The sequence below is a fragment of the Brassica napus genome, chromosome A6 (genome assembly GCF_020379485.1).
Source record: "Brassica napus cultivar Da-Ae chromosome A6, Da-Ae, whole genome shotgun sequence".
NCBI lineage: Eukaryota > Viridiplantae > Streptophyta > Magnoliopsida > Brassicales > Brassicaceae > Brassica > Brassica napus.
The window spans coordinates 22,500,177-22,521,426 of record NC_063439.1 but is presented as its reverse complement, the minus strand read 5'-3'; the positions used below and the strand labels follow the sequence as shown (position 1 = coordinate 22,521,426).

General features: G+C 31.0%; 3 protein-coding genes across 4 annotated transcripts; 1 reads left to right on the top strand and 2 right to left on the bottom strand.

The window, feature by feature from the left end:
* Nucleotides 1-332: 332 nt before the first annotated feature.
* Nucleotides 333-4,932, top strand: LOC106348591 (sugar transport protein 13-like). 2 transcript variants are annotated; one of them, XM_022687693.2, is made up of 5 exons: nt 333-532; nt 614-736; nt 1,611-2,061; nt 2,239-2,530; nt 3,145-4,932. In XM_022687693.2, the coding sequence occupies exons 2-5, from the start codon at nt 688-690 to the stop codon at nt 3,802-3,804; spliced, it is 1,452 nt and encodes a 483-aa protein (XP_022543414.2). In that variant the 5' UTR covers nt 333-532; nt 614-687; the 3' UTR covers nt 3,805-4,932. The 2 variants fall into 2 exon arrangements, with proteins under 2 accessions (XP_022543414.2, XP_013643809.2); XM_013788355.3 differs by having other exon boundaries at nt 385-736.
* BNAA06G39530D lies at nt 4,522-6,456 on the bottom strand. The gene is made up of 7 exons (XM_013788356.3): nt 6,346-6,456; nt 6,180-6,237; nt 5,950-6,076; nt 5,698-5,867; nt 5,177-5,456; nt 4,943-5,109; nt 4,522-4,856 (listed from the first exon to the last, which is right to left on the bottom strand). Exons 1-7 carry the CDS (start codon nt 6,430-6,432, stop codon nt 4,693-4,695), a joined length of 1,053 nt encoding a protein of 350 aa, XP_013643810.2. The 5' UTR covers nt 6,433-6,456; the 3' UTR covers nt 4,522-4,692.
* Nucleotides 6,457-14,996: 8,540 nt separating this feature from the next.
* On the bottom strand, nt 14,997-16,826 carry LOC125575904. The gene is made up of 7 exons (XM_048735151.1): nt 16,665-16,826; nt 16,524-16,581; nt 16,300-16,426; nt 16,050-16,219; nt 15,676-15,955; nt 15,423-15,589; nt 14,997-15,330 (listed from the first exon to the last, which is right to left on the bottom strand). The coding sequence occupies exons 1-7, from the start codon at nt 16,749-16,751 to the stop codon at nt 15,167-15,169; spliced, it is 1,053 nt and encodes a 350-aa protein (XP_048591108.1). The 5' UTR covers nt 16,752-16,826; the 3' UTR covers nt 14,997-15,166.
* Nucleotides 16,827-21,250: the final 4,424 nt, after the last annotated feature.

Here is a 21,250-nt window from a genome sequence, read left to right as displayed (position 1 = left end):
GCATTAAAACTGAACTAGAATGTTTTATAACTTTGTCATTTGGATGGGTCCGTAGACTGAATTGATCTGCAGGTCCTGTAGGCCTTTAACACCACATAATATATTAAAACAACGCAAATGAGATAATGTTTACTAAGAAGATACAAGCTACATGACAGCAAATTTTTATGACCTACACACGATGTTGACGGTCCAAGTCGTTCATAATTTAAAAGGTGTGAGATATTTTGATTCGATAGCAATATTCTCACAACACGCTGAGAGCGGTACGAAATTACATCAATCTCTCTAATAAGAGAGGAGAATCATCTAGTTTAATATAACAACAAATATAATAACAAGAAAGAGAAGACTTATAGTTTACAAAAAAAAAAAAAAGAGAAGACTTATGACTTTCGATCAATGACTCGCTGACTCAGGAGCATTTGATCATAAAAGAGACTTGTAGTCAGCCCATTGGCTGCAGACATTTCTTTCAGTGCTTTGTGGCCTCTTCTTCTATATAAGGAAGTAACCCAACTGGTCTCTTTAGGTAGTGGTTCCTTTTTTAAACTCTTTAGAGAGGATAACTTTTTAGTTATAGTCTCTGAAGATATCTTAAGGATGGCCGCAGGATTTTCGACGGCTTCGGCAAAGGGAGTGGATTTTGAGGCAAAGATTACTCCTATAGTCATAATATCTTCCATCATGGCAGCTACCGGCGGCCTCATGTTTGGCTACGAAGTTGGTGTCTCTGGTATGAATAAAATATATAATCCTTTGATAGTTTCTACTTTCTAGCAAAATAAAAATATTGAAAGTAAAAGTGGAAATTTTATTTGTTTCAAGGTTACTGAACTTTTTGTTACTGCAAGATTTCTTAAGTAATGTGTTTTAAATAGGGCATGGTCATCAACTTCAAACAACTTATTTGATAGAAACATTTCGCCCAAAATATAAAGGACTAGTATAAGATACTTGATCAAAATGAAAATTTACTAACTAGTCCATTGTTAGTTAACTAGTGGAAGTAACAAAATAATCTAAAATCATAGCTTACAAAATTTACTAACTAGTCCATCTTTGGCTCCAATTGATGACCATGGAAATTTTTTTTGTTGAATTCTTTGTTCTTCAAAATTTATACTACTAGTTAGGTTGAATTTTTGATCAGATTATTGATAGGTAGGTCCCATTTTTTTTCTCTAAATATCTTATGAATGAATGAATTTATAAAGAAAAATTTTCCTTTACAATTCGGATGAAGAACAAAATGAATAAAGTTTCCTATTTTTTCCTTTTTAATTCCTCAAATGAAAATGTATTTTTCATTTTGTTTATTTTTCCATTCATCTGGTGGCAACCAATCAAAGCTTTTGTTTTACTTTTAAATAGTATAGTGAGAAAATTAATGTCATAAGAATTATTTTAGAATAACTAATTGTCTTTTGTATCGTCTATTATTACAAGACTACACTTCATGCACACTCATAATACATTGGCAGCACTAGTAAAATATATTATGAGTATGTATCATTCACGATCAGTAACGAACCTTACAAGTTCTAAACGGTAAATACTACCAATGAAGCTAGAGCACATGATTTACCATCATCAATATGGTTATGTAGGTGGAGTGACAGCGATGCCGGAATTTCTGAAAAAGTTTTTCCCGGTGGTCTACGGGAGAGTAGAAGTCGGCGTCGACAAAAACAACTACTACTGCAAATACGACAACCAAGGACTACAAATCTTCACATCATCTCTATACTTAGCGGGTCTAACCGCAACGTTCTTCGCTTCATACACGACGAGAACACTTGGACGAAGGCCAACCATGCTCATAGCTGGCGTGTTCTACATCATCGGTGTGGTTCTCAATGCTGCGGCACAAGACCTAGCCATGCTTATTACAGGCCGGATATTGCTTGGTTGTGGAGTTGGGTTCGCTAACCAAGCCGTGCCGTTGTTCTTGTCGGAGATTGCACCTACTAGGATCAGAGGTGGTCTTAATATTCTCTTTCAGCTTAACGTCACTATTGGTATCCTCTTCGCAAATCTTGTCAACTATGGCACCGCTAAGTAAATATCTCTCTCTCTTTTTTTTTTTCTGTATTTGTCAGAGTAGATTGTAGTACACGGAATGTAGTCGTAGTCATGCCCTAACATTTTTTTTGTTTCTCTGCGTTGACTTTTTTTCCTATTAAGCTGACTTTTCTTTTAAAGCTGACTTAATGGGCTCCTTTTATAAATGGTCAGGATTAAAGGAGAATGGGGATGGAGGCTGTCACTTGGTTTAGCCGGAATCCCCGCGCTTCTACTGACGGTAGGAGCTTTATTGGTGACGGAGACACCGAACAGTCTCGTTGAAAGAGGTCGTCTCAATGAAGGCAAAGCCGTTCTCCGTCAGATTCGAGGCACCGTCAATGTCGAACCAGAGTTCGCTGATCTCCTTGAAGCTAGCAGGCTTGCCAAAGAAGTCAAACACCCTTTCAAAAACCTTCTTCAACGCCGGAACCGGCCTCATCTCCTCATCGCCATTGCCTTGCAGGTCATTCAACCACTTCTTTACTTAAAGTTTAGGTTTTTGCTTTTCATTTATATGATCTTAATGCCTTGAGCATGTGGATTCGAGTTTTAGTTGTTTTCAGTGTTTTTTTTTTGTATTGAGAAAAAAATTGTTTTGAGAAAAACCATTCAATTAGTTCTTTTAGTTTTTGTTTTATTTTTTTTTGGTTTTTGATTCGTTTTCGATTAAGTTCTAATAAATTTATTCGGAATCGGTTAGTTTTCAAAAAGTTGGATCTAGTTCGGGTGCGGTTTGATTTTAATAAGATTTTTAGATGATTTTGGATTTTCGAATAAAAATGTTGGGTAATTTGGTTGTTCAGATAAAATACCAAGTAGTTCAGATTGTTCAAATTAAGATATCAAATAAATATTCAGTTAATTTATTTTTTGTAAGGTTAAAAATTTACGAATTTTAATTTTTGAGTAATAATTTTTTTAAAGAAAAAACTGAACATATTATATATGGTATTTTATGTTTTCGGGTATAGGTTTGGTTCTTGATTTGGTTTGTTTTTTCGGATTTCAGATAAATTGCAGAGAAATGCTAAAGTACTAATCATTTGTTGTGTGTTGATTACATAAAAAAAAGTGCAGATATTCCAGCAATGCACTGGAATCAACGCCATTATGTTCTATGCTCCTGTTCTTTTCGGCACTTTAGGCTTTGGCAGTGACGCGTCTCTCTACTCTGCAGTGCTCACCGGTGCAGTCAACGTCCCCTCCACTCTAGTCTCTATCTACTTCGTTGATAAAGTCGGTCGTCGTGTTCTTCTTCTTGAAGCTGGTCTCCAAATGTTCTTTTCTCAACTCGTGATCGCCATTGTCCTCGGCATCAAAGTCACAGACCACTCTAATAACCTTTCCAAAGGGTTTGCGGTTCTTCTCGTGGTGATGATCTGCACCTACGTAGCTGCTTTCGCCTGGTCTTGGGGACCGCTCGGTTGGCTAATCCCTAGTGAGGTTTTCCCTCTTGAGACACGTTCCGCGGGACAGAGTGTGACGGTCTGCGTCAACTTGCTGTTCACTTTCATTATAGCTCAGGCTTTCCTCTTGATGCTATGTCATTTCAAGTTTGGGATATTCATCTTCTTTTCTTCGTGGGTCTTGGTCATGACTCTGTTTGTGATGTTCCTCCTTCCTGAAACTAAGAACATACCTATCGAGGAGATGAGGGAGAGAGTGTGGAAGAAGCACTGGTTCTGGACTAGGTTCATGGTCATGGGTGATCAAAGTTGTAACCGGCAAGAAGAGTAACAACAGGTGAAATACACTAGATAGATATAAGAAAAGATAACTATATATATAAAGACTAAACATATGAGAGCATCTTTAGAGCATGAGCATTGCTATAACACACATAACACATAGGTCTCTCAAATAATATAATTTTTTATTTTTATTTTAAAAAGTAAACCACTACTTAAAAAACAAGTAGAGAACACAGCTATTCAGCAAGATCAAAAAGCTCTTTGCAGAGAGCTGCTTTTTCTTTTCTCTCCATATTTTTTTACTCTTTTTTCTTTCTTTTTTAATTTTTTTAATATTTTTAAATTACTGAGAGTTCGTGCAAGAACTCACTGCTGCATGCTCTTAATGATATTATTTAAAGATAATATCTCAACATGAAAAAAAAGTAGAGAAAAATAGTCTAAATATTAAAATATTATCACTATACTAGAACAAAATAATATTATAAATCTGGAAAGATGCTCACCTTGACATACTATACGTTAATGATGTTCTTAGCCTAATGACTTCTACAGCACCATTAAACCGGATCTCCATATATATGGTTGAGGCTTAAAAATCGTTTAACAGATGTGTAAGAAAATACGCACATGATTTAAATATATTCTTCAACCCTTTTTTCCTAAGATGTTCAGCCTAGTTTTTGGTTAAGTTTATTTAAAACTAAAAGCTTATAAAAATGGTTTCGAATATTTTGACATTATCAAACATCTTTCAGAAAAGTTAAAAGCAAGAGAATTTTATTTCATTGATAACAAAGCAGAAAACAAACTCAAAGAACAGAAATGACGATTACATCACACGGATCAACAACTTCATCTTATTATTACAACACAGATCACACATCTCTTTTTTCATAATGTTGTTTGATCCAAGACAAAGATTTAGAGATCACTAGACGGGGACGATGTTGGTCACAGAGACCTTAACCATTTCAGCTTCAAAGACAATAGCATCATTCACCAAATACCCTTTGGATGTATCCTTTAAATCTTTCATCAATATGATATTGTTCACTCCCACACCATAATCGCTTCGAATCGGGTACCAAGCTGCAGCTGAAATAAAGAAAAAAAAATATTAATTTCATTCACCGATTATTCTTGGAAATAAAAAATTGTTTTTATTGGTTTAGTCTTCTTACAATATAGTTGCCTGTGGTTGGAGCTACGTTGGTTCTTTAATCGTAGATTAACCGCTCCCCAAGTGTTTGTAACAACTGCGTTTGGCCTAAAGCCTTGAGCATATAAGTAGATTGGAAGTGCATGTGGTCTGCCATCTCCATCCCCTTTCGGGTTAAATCCTAATCTCCTGATTATACATCAACCAAAAACCGTTATTAAAGGAATTCAAATATGCAACTGTATAAAGTACTAACCAGTAACGGTCTCCAACGAGAAAATCATCAGAATAGTAGAATTTATCTTCCAAGGTGGAGAAACGAAGAATCTTCCAAGTGAAAACATTGTTTGGTGGGTTTGATATAAATGTGACCTTCTCTTGTTTCTCGGCCGGTTTAACGATGAGGATCTCAGCACCAAAAGAACATGTGTCCTGCACAATGTATCCCTGGTTCGCGTTTTGGAACGTTGCGAGAGAAATCAACTGTCCGAATCCCCACTCTTTTTTCGCCGCGGTGAATCTCTTGACTGCTCCATCTGCAATAGTCCACAATTATAACCAAACTCAGCTTATAGTCAAATCTTTATCATCTACAACCGCCAAATAAAGATGCATGTAGCTAGTCTAACTGAGAGTTATTTTTATTTGTTGTTTTATTCCTATTTAGTTTTTTTACACCACATGAAGTTTGAGTATTATAATGACTTTTTGATGTAAAAAGAAAAAGATGTAGCTAATAATATGAAAACAAATGGAGGATGAATGATGAATATATACCTGTGACAGCCAAGTACTTGTGTTGCTTTGGATTGTGGACAAATAGTTTGAGATCAACGTTGACTTCCCAACCATATGGAAGCGATTCGGTCTCTTCCATCCTCACGTATAGTGATATATAGCCATTTCCACCGTCGTTTTTATTACCATTCATGTACATTAACAACCTCCTGTTTTTTTTTTGTCATAAAAATGATCCTAATTAATAAATATGTTGAATAAAAGAAAAGAAAAGCCGTTAAGATCATTAACCATTTGTAACCAGCAGCTTCGAAAACAGAGGACTCGTAGAGTTCGGTTCTCTCCTTAATCACGGAGTAGCCTGCTATAGTTACTATCTTACTCGATGGTCGCTCTTCTCTCAACACTCTTGTCACTCCTGTCCACGACAAATTTTTTCCAGGAAAAGTTCAAGAACTGAGTTTCAATGTCCCACCAAGAATACCAAGAGAAAATGGGTTTCATGAGACAAACAAGCTTACCAAGATTCGCCCAGAGATTGTAAGAACTGTTGTTCTCTGTTCCTCTGCCTTCTGTGACCTGGATAATTTTTTTTCTTATTGTTAAAACCTACTTATGGATATGGTAATCGATGATAAAGTACTTCAAAACAAACAGAACAAACGAAAGCAAAGACAAAATGTAAACCTGTTGAATGAGGAACTCAGCAGAAGAGCAGGTGATGAAGAGAAAAGCAAGAGATAAGAAACCCAAACTCCTTTTTTGACTATCCATTTTTTTATGGTTATTTGTTTTGCTAGGCGTTACATTTATATAGACAGATGCACCATGTTGGTACTTGTTGAGTTAGTTGCAAATATAAAATCGTAAACGTGGTTCCTCGTGGAAAAATATATTTATATATTTAACACTTTTACGGTTTTACCAAATAGAATAATATATTTATTTAATTATACATACACATTTATCTTCGTTTTTTAATTAGACTAAAATAAAATGATTATTAGACATATATAGACGTTCGAGATTATGTTCTGGTCTTCCTTGATTTGTCTGGATATTCAAATTTCTATTAATCAACTGCGAAGATCCATTCAATTTTACTATATTTTGGTTCATGATCGGTTCGAGTATTTTTATTTTAAATACTCATTAAACATATTTATTTAAAATAAAATAGAAATTCTTTTTATCAAAAAAAAATAGAAATTCTATAAATTTAAATAATGTATGATTAAATACAAAAACAACATGAAACTGAATATTTAAATTATTTATTTTAGATTTAAAATACTTTCTGGGTATTAATTTAAATCTTCAAATATTTATTTGGGTTTACTATTTTGATTTTTTTTTAATAAATAGAATTTTTGGATATTTTTAAGATATCCATTTAGATTCAGACTATGTTCGATTTATCCAAAATGCCTTGTTATAGGATCTCTTTAGATGTTTTTCCTTTTACATTTCGGAATGCGCCTTAGGTTCAGATTGAATGTTAGTTGGATATTCAACGTGGGAGATTGAATTTCAGTTGAATATTTTTATATGATAATTTAATGATTAAATAATCAAAACCATATCATCCGGAGAGATTTATATCTTTGTTGCGTTGATTATTATTATTTTAATTTATTAGAATGTGCAAAGAATCAGATTCGATCTCGTTAGCACAACTTTTTTGATTTTCCAAATACCCTAGTCTATATGTGTTATCGATTTGTGGAAAACCCAGATGTAGTCGGTGACAAACTTTTTAGCTGCACGATTGACTCCATGTTGAAGTTAGTGTTCGAATGGTGTAGCAGGAGAATTGCAGATCGACGGCACATGCAGTTCTTTTGCATTGTATTCACAATTCAATTATTTCTTGTTTTACATTGCAGATAGCGAAAGATTTACATGCAGTTTAGTTTTTTTTTTTTTTTTTTAAGTAGGAGATCTACATGCAGATTTCACTCGCTATAGACTTCGAATGGTAAAAGCTGTTCAAACGGTGCATATCAAGCAAATCATGCAGATCAAGTAGATTATGCAGGAGAGATGCAGATCAAACGGATCATACAGAAGAGATGTATATCAAGCGGATGATCAGGAGAGATGTAAATCAAACGGATAATACAGGAAAGATACAAATCAAATCAAATCAAATAATTTATTATAGTTATGAATGACAAAAACAATTCAAAAACATAGAGCATATATCAAAAAAGTTTTGTTTAAAAAAATTATATCTTCGCCATTGGAAAATATTTGTGTTTTGTCTGTTATTAGACATCATATCTATAAATTAAAAATGACACAAATAATATTAGTGTGAGATAACCATTAACAAATTTGAGCAAATTATATTATTAAGCATGTTATAACAATTTTATCATATGTGTTTACAATTTTTTAATGTCAAACTTTGTGAACTATATTTATATGAATAAAGTGAAACAAACAAAATCTGTAATTGTATAGTTTATGACTAAATTTATTAGAATTATTATTATATATAAGGTAAAACTACATCTATAAAAATTAGATTTATTATTTTAGTTGACTAATACAAAATCATATTAATTTTTAATTAATAAATATATTTTATTAATATTTATTGTATATTTTTTCTTAAATAAGTATTCCCATATATATATATATATACTTTATATTCTAATTTTATACATACATATATTAAATACGAAAGAAGAGAAATGGATCCCTTTTAAAAAAAGATGGATTCCTTTTATCATTTGATTGACACAAACTATAAGAGAGTGTGTGACAAACGACTTTATATATGATCTAAATGAAAGTCTTACCTTTTTTTTGCAGAGGAGAGTAAGTGAGATGAATGCAATATAATTTTTATTCAATGTGGAGTAAGTGAGAGTGAATATATTTTTAATAGTTGGTGTTATTTAATTAAAGAATTTTCAATTAAGTTAATTTAGAAAAATTCACCTATTGGTCAGAAAAAATAAAAATAGTTGAACAGCTACGAAAAAGGAGTACACCACAGGACATGCAGTACAACTGCTTTTTAGCAGTACATTCTAATGTTTTCATATTTTGATTTCAAAGTTGCAGTAATATGGTTTTAGACTTTTAGTGCAAGATTTATTGTTGTTTATATATTATATTTCTATATTATGTATTTTGATATATTTATTATAATTTTTATTATTTACACATATAATTTTTTTTGAACTGTTCTTATCATTCAAAACTATAATAATTGTTTGATCTACTTGATATGCATGCATGAACCGCTTGATCTGCCTATGTCCTACATGATCCGCTTGATCTGCACCGCTTGAACTGTTTTTACCATTTGGAACCTTAGTATCAGTATCACTGAATAATTCATAAATGTTCATATTTTGACCCCAAAAAGAAATTCATAAATGTTCTGATATTAATCTAAATTTACTTTCATAGCAATCAACTTTTATATAAGAACTGCAAAAAAAGAGAGATGTGATTTGTAGAGTGGGTGTGGTTGCTATTGATGCCAAACCAAGTTTCGATCAAGCCCACAACTCGGAGGAAGCGATTATGCCCCTTCCAAAGAAGTTACGAAGGAAGCCTTAATAAAAAAAAGAGAGGCATGGATCAGTTTGTGGAGCAGCATATCAGAGATAGCATGAGAATATAGCTGGTCTTGAGCCCAATCAGATAAAGCGTGGGCTTATGGTCCTTTTATCCCCTATATATTAATTGAGAAGCATTTAAAAAATTAGAACCTTAATTTTGTATTAATTAAAAAAAACCCCAAATCCTAGGTGGCACTCTAAATGCCTTCTAAATTCTATTTCAAAGAATTCTAGAGCATCTAATATAAAGTATAGTTTAATCTAATGGTGTCACATTATTTTATAATTATATAACACTAGAGAACATTATATTAACCTAAAATATAGGAAGTGTGTATTCTTTCTTTAAATAAAAGCTACGGAATTACCTAATATGATTTACATATATATTGCAATTAATTATTATGAATAATGGCAATTAATTATTATGAATAATGAAGATTTGATAACAATTTTTGCATCATTCTTCATTTTTGTTTAAAGTTATATTATTAAAAAAAATTAAACAATCACATTAACCATATAATAAAAAAATTAGATTTTTTCTTATATGTTATATTTTTAATTTTTTAAAATGACTTTAAATTAAAAAAATGAGGAAACCTTATATGTTATATATATATTTTTTAAATGACTTTAAAATACAAAAATGAGGACACCTTATATGTTATATTTTTCTTATATGTTAGAATTTTCTTATATGTTATATTTTGAATTTTTTTAAAAAGACTTTAAATTTCAAAAATGTAAGTTTACCTTAAATAAACGACTAAAAACATTAAAATGACATGTATCAATTCGATGGTTGATTTGAAAGCTTTCAAAACCATATGCAAGATAAAATTCAAAATAATTTAACTGTGGAAACAATACTGTTAACTTTTTTCAAAAATGTGTTCGATGAAAAAAATAAGGTTTTTATGTCATAATTTGTTTAATGTTCAGTAGAGAACATTATATTAACCTAAAATATAAGAAGTGTGTATTCTTTCCTTAAATAAAAGTTACCGAATTACCTAATATGATTTACATATATATGACAATTGATGATTTTGAATAATAAAGATTTGATAACAATTTTTGCATCCTTCTTCATTTTTGTTTAATTTTATATTTTAAAAAAAAATAAACAATCACATTAACCATATAATTAAAAAATTAGATGTTTTCTTATATGTTATATTTTGATTTTTTTTTAAATGATTTTAAATTACAAAAATGAAGAAACCTTATATGTTATATATTTCTTTAAAACGACTTAAAAATACAAAAATGAGGACACCTTATATGTTATATTTTTCTTATATGTTATATTTTTCTTATATGTTATATTTTGAATTTTTTAAAACGACTTTAAATTACAAAAAAGTAAGTTTTTCTTAAGTATACCACTAAAAACATTGAAATGACATGTATCAGTTTGCTGGTTGATTTGAAAGTTTTCAAAACCATATGTAAGATAAAAGTCAAAATAATTCAAATATGAAAACAATACTGTTCACTTTTTCAAGAATGTGTTCGAGGGGAAAAATAAGGTTTTTATGTCATAATTTGTTTAATGTCCACTAGAGAACATTATATTAACCTAAAATATAAGATGTGTGTATTCTTTCCCTAAATAAATGCTACTAAATTACCTAATATTATTTACATATATATGGCAATTAATGATTATGAATAATAAAGATTTGATAACAATTTTTGCATCCTTTTTCATTTTGTTTAATTTTATATTATTAAAAAAAATAAACAATCACATTAACCATATAATAAAAAAATTAGATTTTTTCTTATATGTTATATTTTGAATTTCTTAAAATGACTTTAAATTATAAAAATGAGGAAACCTTATATGTTATATTTTTTTTAAACGAATTTAAAATACAAAAATGAGGACACCTTATATGTTATATTTTTCTTTTATGTTAGATTTTTTCTTATATGTTATATTTTGATTTTTTTAAAACGATTTTAAATTAATGTAAGTTTTCCGTAAGTATACGACTAAAAACATTAAAATGACATGTATCAATTCGATGGTTGATTTGAAAGTTTTCAAAACCATATAGAAGATAAAAGTCAAAATAATTCAACTGTGAAAACAATACTGTTCACTTTTTTCAAGAATGTGTTCGATGAAAAAAATAAAGTTTTAAGTCATAATTTGTTTAATGTCCAATCCGATCAACTCATGATGTATTAATTATACTTTTGTTCCATTATTTTTAATAAAAATTGATCCGATTCATTGGAAAGAAATTATATAATAACAACAATAAATATTTTATATATATAAATAAAATGATCAAATGTATAAAAGAAACTATCGATAATATATACAAATAAACTCATCCTGCGCAAGGCGCAGGTCTTATCCTAGTTGTTTGTAAAACTAAATCGGCTTTCAGTTATACTCCTTCCGTTTCATAATACTTGATGTTTTGTAATAGTGCACAAAGATTAAGAAAATTACATTTCTTTAGAAAAATATTTTAAAGATATAATTTTAAAATCAGTTAACTATAGAAAAGACTGTAAAATCAAATTGGTTGAACAGTTTCCAATAAATTTAAAGTTAACATTAAAATCTCAAAACTTCTTTAAAATCTCAAAATTTCACGTAAATTGAAACAAAACAAACCTTCTAAAACATCATCTATATTGAAACGGAGGGAGTAATATTTATCTTCAGTGTTTGTTAAATTCAAAGTGACATATCTAAACAAGTTTGAATTTTTAAACTTCAAAATGTGCAAAACAACCTTTTTTATCTTGTGGCTTTTGAAGGTTCATGACCGGTTCTGCGAGAAAACCCATACCCTTTTTTATCTTGTGGCTTTTGAAGGTTCATGACCAATTCTGCGAGAAAACCCATACGCCAAAATCAAAGATCACATTGACCAGCTTTTCCATTGTGGTTTCTGGTTCCTTTTATATGTAGTTGCTTTGTAATAGCTTCTTAAACTGTTCGATAATGCCGTGTCTAATTTTTTTAAATAAAATTAAGAGTAATTGGCGTAGATGCACCCAGAAACCCATGTAATTTACCATATAATCTTGTTTCTTTTTAATATTTTTAGTGACTATAATACCCTTATCTCTATCTCTCTCTCTTCTCTCTTTTATGTGTTCTAATCTCTTTATCTCTCGTACAAATTCTTCAAATCATCTTCTAATTCAACAAAAATCTTTATTTTTTTACTCTGATTCTTTTGACACCCATAATGCTAATCTTATTATCTCACCCCAATTCCAATGTTTCCAATTTCGAATCACAATCAACTTTTAGATAATATATACGTTAGTAGGTATTTTATTACTTACCTGCTATTATTTAGATTTTAATAGATTTTTAATCGATACATGAAGTGTTAGCTGTTACAAATAGATTTGGAGCTATTTAATAGATAACTAATTAATTGTTAATAGTTTTATTAACTGATATATGATTTGTTAGTCGATACATTTGTTTGATACATAGATTGTTAGATGATACTGAAATTATTAGCGGATATGTTAGTTGGTATGTAGATTGTTACCTGCTATGTAAATATTTAGCTGATAAATCTAGAGTTACTTGTTTTCGACAAAGTATAAGGGCATTTTCGTCTGCACAGTGTCAAAAAGTTACTCCTTTTTGAGTTATCCATAATAATGGGCATTCAGCAAATTTAAATCTTAATTGGGGATATTCCACATATTGTCTTTAAAATTAATTCTTTTTTAAGATCGCATTTAGGTATTAAACGAGTATGATCCTTGCAGGCTAATATCCAGGTTTTTTTTAAATTAACTATGAGGTATCCGGTTTTCAGTCCAAATAAACTATTCAGACCTGGAGCAGAAATTATTAACATCGAAATGTGCCGTAACCTCATTCCCATTACAATCGAATTAGAGGCACAATAGATCCAACATCAAACACTAAATCACTATTACAATGCAATGTTGGTAATATCTTGTTTTAACTCAAAACTAGAGTAAGATACGCGCTTAGAAGCGCGGAAATATTATTTTTTACAAACTCTAATTTAAAATATCAGTGGATTTTAACATTTTTTTTTTCTGATGAGTAATGCTTTAACATTTTTAGGGTATTTTACAACTATATAATTATTCTATTTTATATTTATATTAAATCGGAAATTATCTAAAATATTACTTACTTTTTAATTATTTTAACCCGTTTCATTACGAAGTTTTAATAAAATATCTGTAATTTGTTTGATTTAATTTGTGAGATATATTTATTTGATAAATTTTTAATTATAAAACTTATTTGATGTTAATTTGATGACTCTAAGAATCTAATATTTATTAAGTTTAACAAAATGAAATATTTTATTTATGAAAATACAAACAAAACTATCTATTAATTTAATTAATTTTCGATTAAAAGGTTTTTTTTGTAGTATCTAAATCCGCAAAATTAGTTTTACTTATTTTAAACTTTTTATAAAAAATTTGAGTGGTTTTAAATCAAATAATTTTTAAAAAATAAATAAAAGGTTATTGAAAAGGTTATTGAAAATGTATGATCTAATATTTTATATTGTTTGCACACTAGTTAGTTATTATTTGTTTGAACACATTTAATAGTATAATATTACTTTCTTTAGTTAAAAGAGTGAATTTAGCTATATAATACTCTCTCCGTTTTTTAATATAAGTCGTTTTAGAGAAGTTTTTGTGTTTTAAATTATAAGACATTTTTGGTTTTCTATGTAAAATTTATTAACCTTTAATGTTATATGGCCAATGATAATATAGTTTATATTATATTCTTGGTTGATTTGTGGTTAGGTAAATAATTAATGATGTTTTTGTTTAGAAAATATAAAAAAATTAATGATTTCTTAATCTATGTGCACAATCCTAAAACGACTTATATTAAAAAAACGGAGGGAGTAGAAGTTTATATTTAATTTAAAACCTTACAAAAAAATGTTGGGTCTACTAAAATGATTATGTTAGAATAGGAGAAATTAAGAGCTTGACTGGTTTCCCCGCTACCACCCGCAAACGCAGCTTTTGCAATTGGCAGCGGTTGACAGCGTTTCGAAACAATCATACAAACCGCTACAAATCGCTTCAAACCGCTCCGAACCTCTTAAAATCAAAAGCTGGTTCCAACTAGCGTTTGCGGTTGCGGGCGGTTGCGGGAGGATAATTTTTTTTTCTTTTTTTTTAAAAAACCATATAAATACAAAAATAAAAATAAAATATTTTTTTTATAATGGAATTATAAAAATAATAAAATATATCTATTATATTTTAATTAATATTATAAAATTTTAAAATAAAAATATTTTCTATAATTTTAAAAATTTAAAACTATAACTTTGAAAATATAATTTACATATTTATTATAATATTATGATTTTTGATATTTTTATAATTATATAAAATATAAATATTGTTAATTTATTATTTAAGCGCTGTTGTATTTGGTAGTTAACCAGTCATAAGTATCCCGCAAACGCACCAATTTCTAACCGCAGAACCAGTCGTACAAATCTCTTAAAACCGCTAGAAACCGCAACCACCCGCATCCGCACGAAAGGTATAACTTGTACAAATCTTTCCATTTTCCAATTCGATCCGATCCATTAGTTCGTAGAGCTATTTACTCGATTGCAGACATTTCTGGAACAACCGCTGCGTTTGAACCAGTCAGACCCTAACTCGTAGCAAGTGAAATAACTCAAAAGTCATATACTGGTGTTGGTTTTTTTAGACTTTCGATGTGAGTTCCAGTTAAAAGCAAGAGAATTTCATTTCATTGAAAAGAAACAGGAAAAGGAAAGTCAAGAATACAGATATACCGATTACATCACAAGGATAAACAACTTCATCTTATTACAAACACAACAAACGTCTCTTTATTCATAAGGTTGTTTGATCGATGACAAACAAGTAGAGACACACTAGACGGGGACGATGTTGGTCACGGAGATCTTAACCATTTCAGCTTCAAAGATGATGGCATCATTCACCAAATACCCTTTAGATGTATCCTTTAAATCTGCCAACAATATAATGTTGTTCACTCCCACACCATAACCGCTTCGAATCGGGTACCAAGCTGCAGCTGAAAAACAAAAGAAAACAACTATTAATTTCATTCACCAATTTGTGTCTCTTGGAGCTAAAACATTTCTTTTATTAGTTTAAAGTTCTTACAATATATTTGTCTGTGGTTGGAGCTACGTTGATTCTTTAACCTCAGATTAACCGCACCCCAAGTGTTTGTAGCAACTGCGTTTGGTCTAAAGCCTTGAGCAAATAAGAAAATTGGAAGTGCATGTGGTCTGCCTCCTCCATCACCTTTGGGGTTAAAGCCTAGTCTCCTGATTATACATTAACCAAAAACCGTTATTACAGTTCAAATATTTACAACTATACAATATGGGGAGATATCATAAGAAGTACTAACCAGTAACGGTCTCCGACGAGAAAATCATCAGAATAGTAGAATTTATCTTCCAAGGTGGAGAAACGAAGAATCTTCCAAGTGAAAACATTGTTTGGTGGGTTTGATATGAATGTGACTTTCTCTTGTTGCTCGGCTGGTTTAACGATGAGTATCTCAGCACCAAAGGAACAAGTGTCCTGCACAATGTACCCTTCGTTCGTGTTTTCGAATGTTGAAAGAGCAATCAACTGTCCGAATCCCCACTCTTTTTTCGCTGCGTCGAACCGCTTCACTAGTCCATCTTCAGTAATCAACAGTTACAATCAAACTCCATTCATAAACTAATCTTTATAACCTACAACCGCCAAATAGAGATTGCAGCTAGTAAAATATACCTGTAACAGCCAAGTACTTGTGTTGCTTTGGATTGTGAACAAAGAGTTTGAGATCAACGTTGACTTCCCAACCATATGGAAGCAATTGGGTCTCTTCCATTCTCACGTAAAGTGATATGTAGCCATTTCCACCGTCGTTTTTATTACCAGTCACGTACAAAACCAACCTCCTGTTTTTTTTTGTCATCAAAATAATATTAATTAGTAAATAAGTTGAACAATTGACTATAAAATGTTAAAGATCTTTTACCATTTGTAACCAGCAGCTTCAAAAACAGAGGATTCATAGGGCTCGCCTCTTCCCTTAATCACGGAGTAGCCTGCTATTGTCACTATCTTACTTGATGGTCGCTCATCTCTCAAAACTCTTGTCACTCCTGTCAACAAGGAAAATTTTCCAAGAAAGTCAAGAACTGTGTTTCAGTGTTTAACCAAGAAAATCCAATGAAAAACCGTTTCAGACAACACGCTTACCAAGATTAGCCTCAAGACTGTAAGAACTGTTGAACTCTGTTCCTCTGCCTCCTATGACCTGGTATGTTTTGTCACTGTTAAATTACTTTCGCAAAAAGTGCTATAAAAATTAACAAACAAAAGAAGTAAAGGAAACACAACCTGTTGAATGAGGAGCTCAGCAGATGAGCAAGTGATGAAGAGAAAAGCTAGAGATATGAAACCAAAACTCCATTTTTGACCGTCCATTTTCTTGTGATGTGATGGTTATTGGTTTTGGGATGGCTTTACATTTATATAGACGGACACATCAGGTTACTTGTTGAATGTGTCACTTGTTGAGTTGGTTTACAAGTATATAATTATCAATGTGTTCTCATCGTGGAAAAAAGAACTATCCCCACATAGTGTTTTGGTGAAAGTTGGAATTTATTTTTCAACAAAAAATTATTAAACTTTAGAAAAGGGATGATTCTCGTAAAGATTATTGATATGATGACAGGTAGAGAAATGACAAGGTTTTATTTGAATATCTTACAAGACCATGTAATGATTACATGATACAAGTCGTGCGGGGTGTTTTACTCTTTTTTTTTTTTTGTAAAATATTAAAATTATTATACTAAAATTTTAATTTTTGACAAACGCTACATGAGATAACTAGTAGCAGAGATACAGGAAATAAATTAAATACCAATGCAATTCACAATAACTCTAAAATCTGAACCAAAGACAAGCAGCCGGAAGCTAAGAAACAGAGGCCAGCGAGACGTGTTCAGACCAGGGAATGGAAAGGACCGCTAGGACAGACCGGTTGCCATGAGCTACCGAGAGAAAGGCGTCCTCAAACTTTGTGCTACGGCTCCTGCAGCTACTCTCTCTTTTTTGTGTTTATTATTATTATTTTTTTGTTTATTGGAATATGTAAATGATCATATCCATTTTTTTTTGGTCATTAATATCCGATTTGTAATTTGTTACGCTTCCCCAAGTCACCCAGCCTGTTATTAAACAATGCGTAATGGAATTGTGGAAGATGTAGATGAAGTAGTGGGTGGCAAATGTTCAAAATATGATTTTTGTTTTGTTCTGTTCTGTTAGAACGTTTTACGCATTATTACTTATATATTGCATGATCGACTCAATGTCAAAGGTAATATCACTATCATGGAACAATTCACAGATATTTCATATATTAATTTAAGTGGAGTTTTTGCCAAAACTAACCCACAACTTGATTTTAATCCCAAACCTATACCCAAACTTGAATCAAATGCAAAACTAACCTAAAAGCCTAGTGAAATTACAGCTCAGCCCCTTGTGACCTAACAAAAAAACAGAAGCCATTTTTACGAATATAGCCCCAGTAAATCGTCTGAGTCGTCTGAGATGTTGGAAGTCGTCTGGACGACTGAAGTGTAAGTCGTCTGGTACCAGTTTATTTTAAAAATAATTTATAAATCTTAAAAAAAAATATTTTGATGCGTAAAAAATAAAAATCAAGTAATTATAAACAGTTTTAACTGATATAAATTAAGATATGATAAAATTGATTTGTTTTGAAGATAGATGAGTGAAAGTAGTGAATCATGAAATACTTTGGTTTAGGAGTTTGGCAAACATATGTTGTAGTATTGTATGTATTGTTAGGGTTAGATTTTGGAAAACTAAAATGTTTTTTTCAAAAATTAGTTTTCACCTATATGTGTTTATTTCTGTGTATAGTAAACACTTTTCAAGTTTGATTTGGTTTTATGAAGTGTTTAATTAGATAAACAAGTTTAGGGGTTATGTTTAGGGTGTTGACGACTTATATTTCAGTCGTCTGTTGAATAATTTACCCGGACGACGTATATTTCAGTCGTCCACATCGTACCCAACCTTATATTATACCAATGTACATTTTAACCTAACCGGATCATTTTACTCGGACGACTTACATTTCAGTCGTCTGGTGAAGAAATTAAAACAGACGACTTACATGTAAGTCGTCCAAATATTCCCGCCTAAAAATTTTTTAAAAAAATATTTTCCCGCTTAAATAATTTAAACCAGACGACTTACTTGTAAGTCGTCTGGAAAGTCTTCTATTTTAGTTTCCCGCTAAAAATATTTAATTTCCCGCTAAAAATATTAAACTCTTCTGGACGACTTACATGTAAGTCGTCTGTTTTAATTTCTTCACCAGACGACTGAAATGTAAGTCGTCCAGGAAGTCGTCTGAGTCAAAAATATTTAACCTAATTGGATTTTTTGTCTCCCTATATAAAGAAAAATTTACACATTCTCTCTCCTCCTCTCAAATGGCTGCAACAAAAATGTAATGTTCATCATTCTAAAACTCTCCTACCTCTCTCTAATCTCTTTGACTTGAAAACACCAAACTTTATATGAATTTTTCAGTTTTGTCTCATATATTTCTTACTTATCTATCTCTTTTGCAGGTTTTTAATCAAATGGTACTCATCTTCCACTAATTTAGAGGTAGATCTATTAATTTTAGATATGTATTTTTGTGTGTTCTATAAATGTAGATTTATCTAATCTTCCACTCATTTTCTCTATTTTTAAGTCATTTGAACGTTTTTGGAAATGCAGGTTTTTCAGATCTGGATTTGATGTGCAGGTTTTTCAGATCTGGAAGACTTCTGGGACGACTTACCTGTTAGTCGTCTGGAAGTCGTCTGGACTTCTTGGAAGTCTTCTGACAAAGTCGTCTGGACTTCCAGGAAGTCGTCTGGACTTCCAGGAAGTCGTCTGGACTTCCAGGAAGTCGTCTGGACTTCTAGGAAGTCGTCTGGATTTTTCTGAGCGTTTTGGTAAGTTCTTATGTCTGATTTTTCTTCATTTGGTAACTTCTTGTTGTATAAAGTTCTTACTTTTTTCCCAAACTAAAACTCTCCAAACCCACTCTAATCTCTTTGACTTGAAAACACCAAACTTTATATGAATTTTTCAATTTTGTCTCATGTCTTTCTTACTAATCTATTTTTTTTGCAGGTTTTTAATTAGATGGTACTCATCTTCCACTAATTTAAAGGTAGATCTATTATTTTTAGATATATATTTTTGTGTGTTCTGTAAAGGTAGATTTATCTAATCTTCCACTCATTTTTTTCTGTTTTTAAGCCATTTGAACGTTTTTGAATATGCAGGTTTTTCAGATCTGGATTTAATATGCAGGTTTTTCAGATCTGGAAGACTTCTGGGACGACTTACTTGTTAGTCGTCTGGAAGTCGTCTGGACTTCCTAAAAATCGTCTGGACTTCCTGTAAAGTCGTCTGGAAGTCGTCTGAACTTCCTAAAAGTCTTCTGACAAAGTCGTCTGAACTTCTTGGAAGTCGTCTGGACTTCTTAAAAGTCGTCTGGTCTTGTCTACTCAAGTGGAATCCAAGCTTGTCTTTGTAGATGAATGATCTATAATAGTTTTGTTTGTAGTTTGTTTTGTGAATTGCATGTATACTCTTTTAGTTGTGAATTTTTTGTAAAATCAGTAATAATGTTTTCCAAGATGTATTAAATGTGCTAACAATGTGTTTACACATTTACAAATCAATGAAATAATAGACTTCAGTAGCCTTTTTCTTATATTTGGATCTCTCATATGCAATAATAAACTCCAATGGCCTTTTTCTCATCTTAATAAACAAGAATGTTGGTAGCTTCATATTGATACAACATTTTAAGAAGCATTTTAACCCTTCTTCCAACTCATAACAATAGTCATCATTATTGTCTATAACAATAATACTTAAGAGATGGAAACAAACAATAGTAACTAGTCAAAACATATCATATTTTTTATAAGTTTGCATTGAAAAACTTAGTCAAATTTAGTAAAGGGAGAGAACATATTTTGTAAATATGAGTTTTACATATCTTGAAGTTACTTATCACTCTTAAAAATACAAGTTATTCAAAAACTAACGTAGAAGACTTAAAAACTAGTGGAGAAGACGCGGACGACTTCAATCTAAGTTGTCTAGACGACTAAACTATATGTCGTCTGGTCAACGCAGAGGTTATTTTTGCAATTGACTTTGAAATCTATAACCTGAGACGACTGAAAGTTAAGTCGTCTACTATTGTTTGGTTTCAAAAAAATTCCAAAGAACCTAGACGACTTATATTTCAGTCGTCATAGGTTAGTTTTGCATTTGACTAGATATTTTCAGAAGTTTGACTTCCTCAGACGACTTACATTTCAGTCGTCTGGCGAAAATTAAAATAATAATATTTTTTTTAAAGTAAACGACTTACAATTAAGTAGTCATAGGTTAGTTTTGCAATTGAAAAAAAAAACTTCAAGATTTAATTATACACAGACGACTTATAATTCAGTCGTCCACCAGACGACTTAATTGTAAGTCGTCCAGGATTTTTTTCCGAGATTCTGGTCAAACCTCGTAAATCCTGGACGACTTACATTTCAGTCGTCTCGTGGACGACTGAATTATAAGTCGTCTGTATATAATTAAATCTTGAAGTTTTTTTTTTCAATTGCAAAACTAACCTATGACTACTTAATTGTAAGTCGTTTACTTTAAAAAAAATATTTATTATTTTAATTTTCGCCAGACGACTGAAATGTAAGTCGTCTGAGGAAGTCAAACTTCTGAAAATATCTAGTCAAATGCAAAACTAACCTATGACGACTGAAATATAAGTCGTCTAGGTTCTTTGGAATTTTTTTGAAACCAAACAATAGTAGACGACTTAACTTTCAGTCGTCTCAGGTTATAGATTT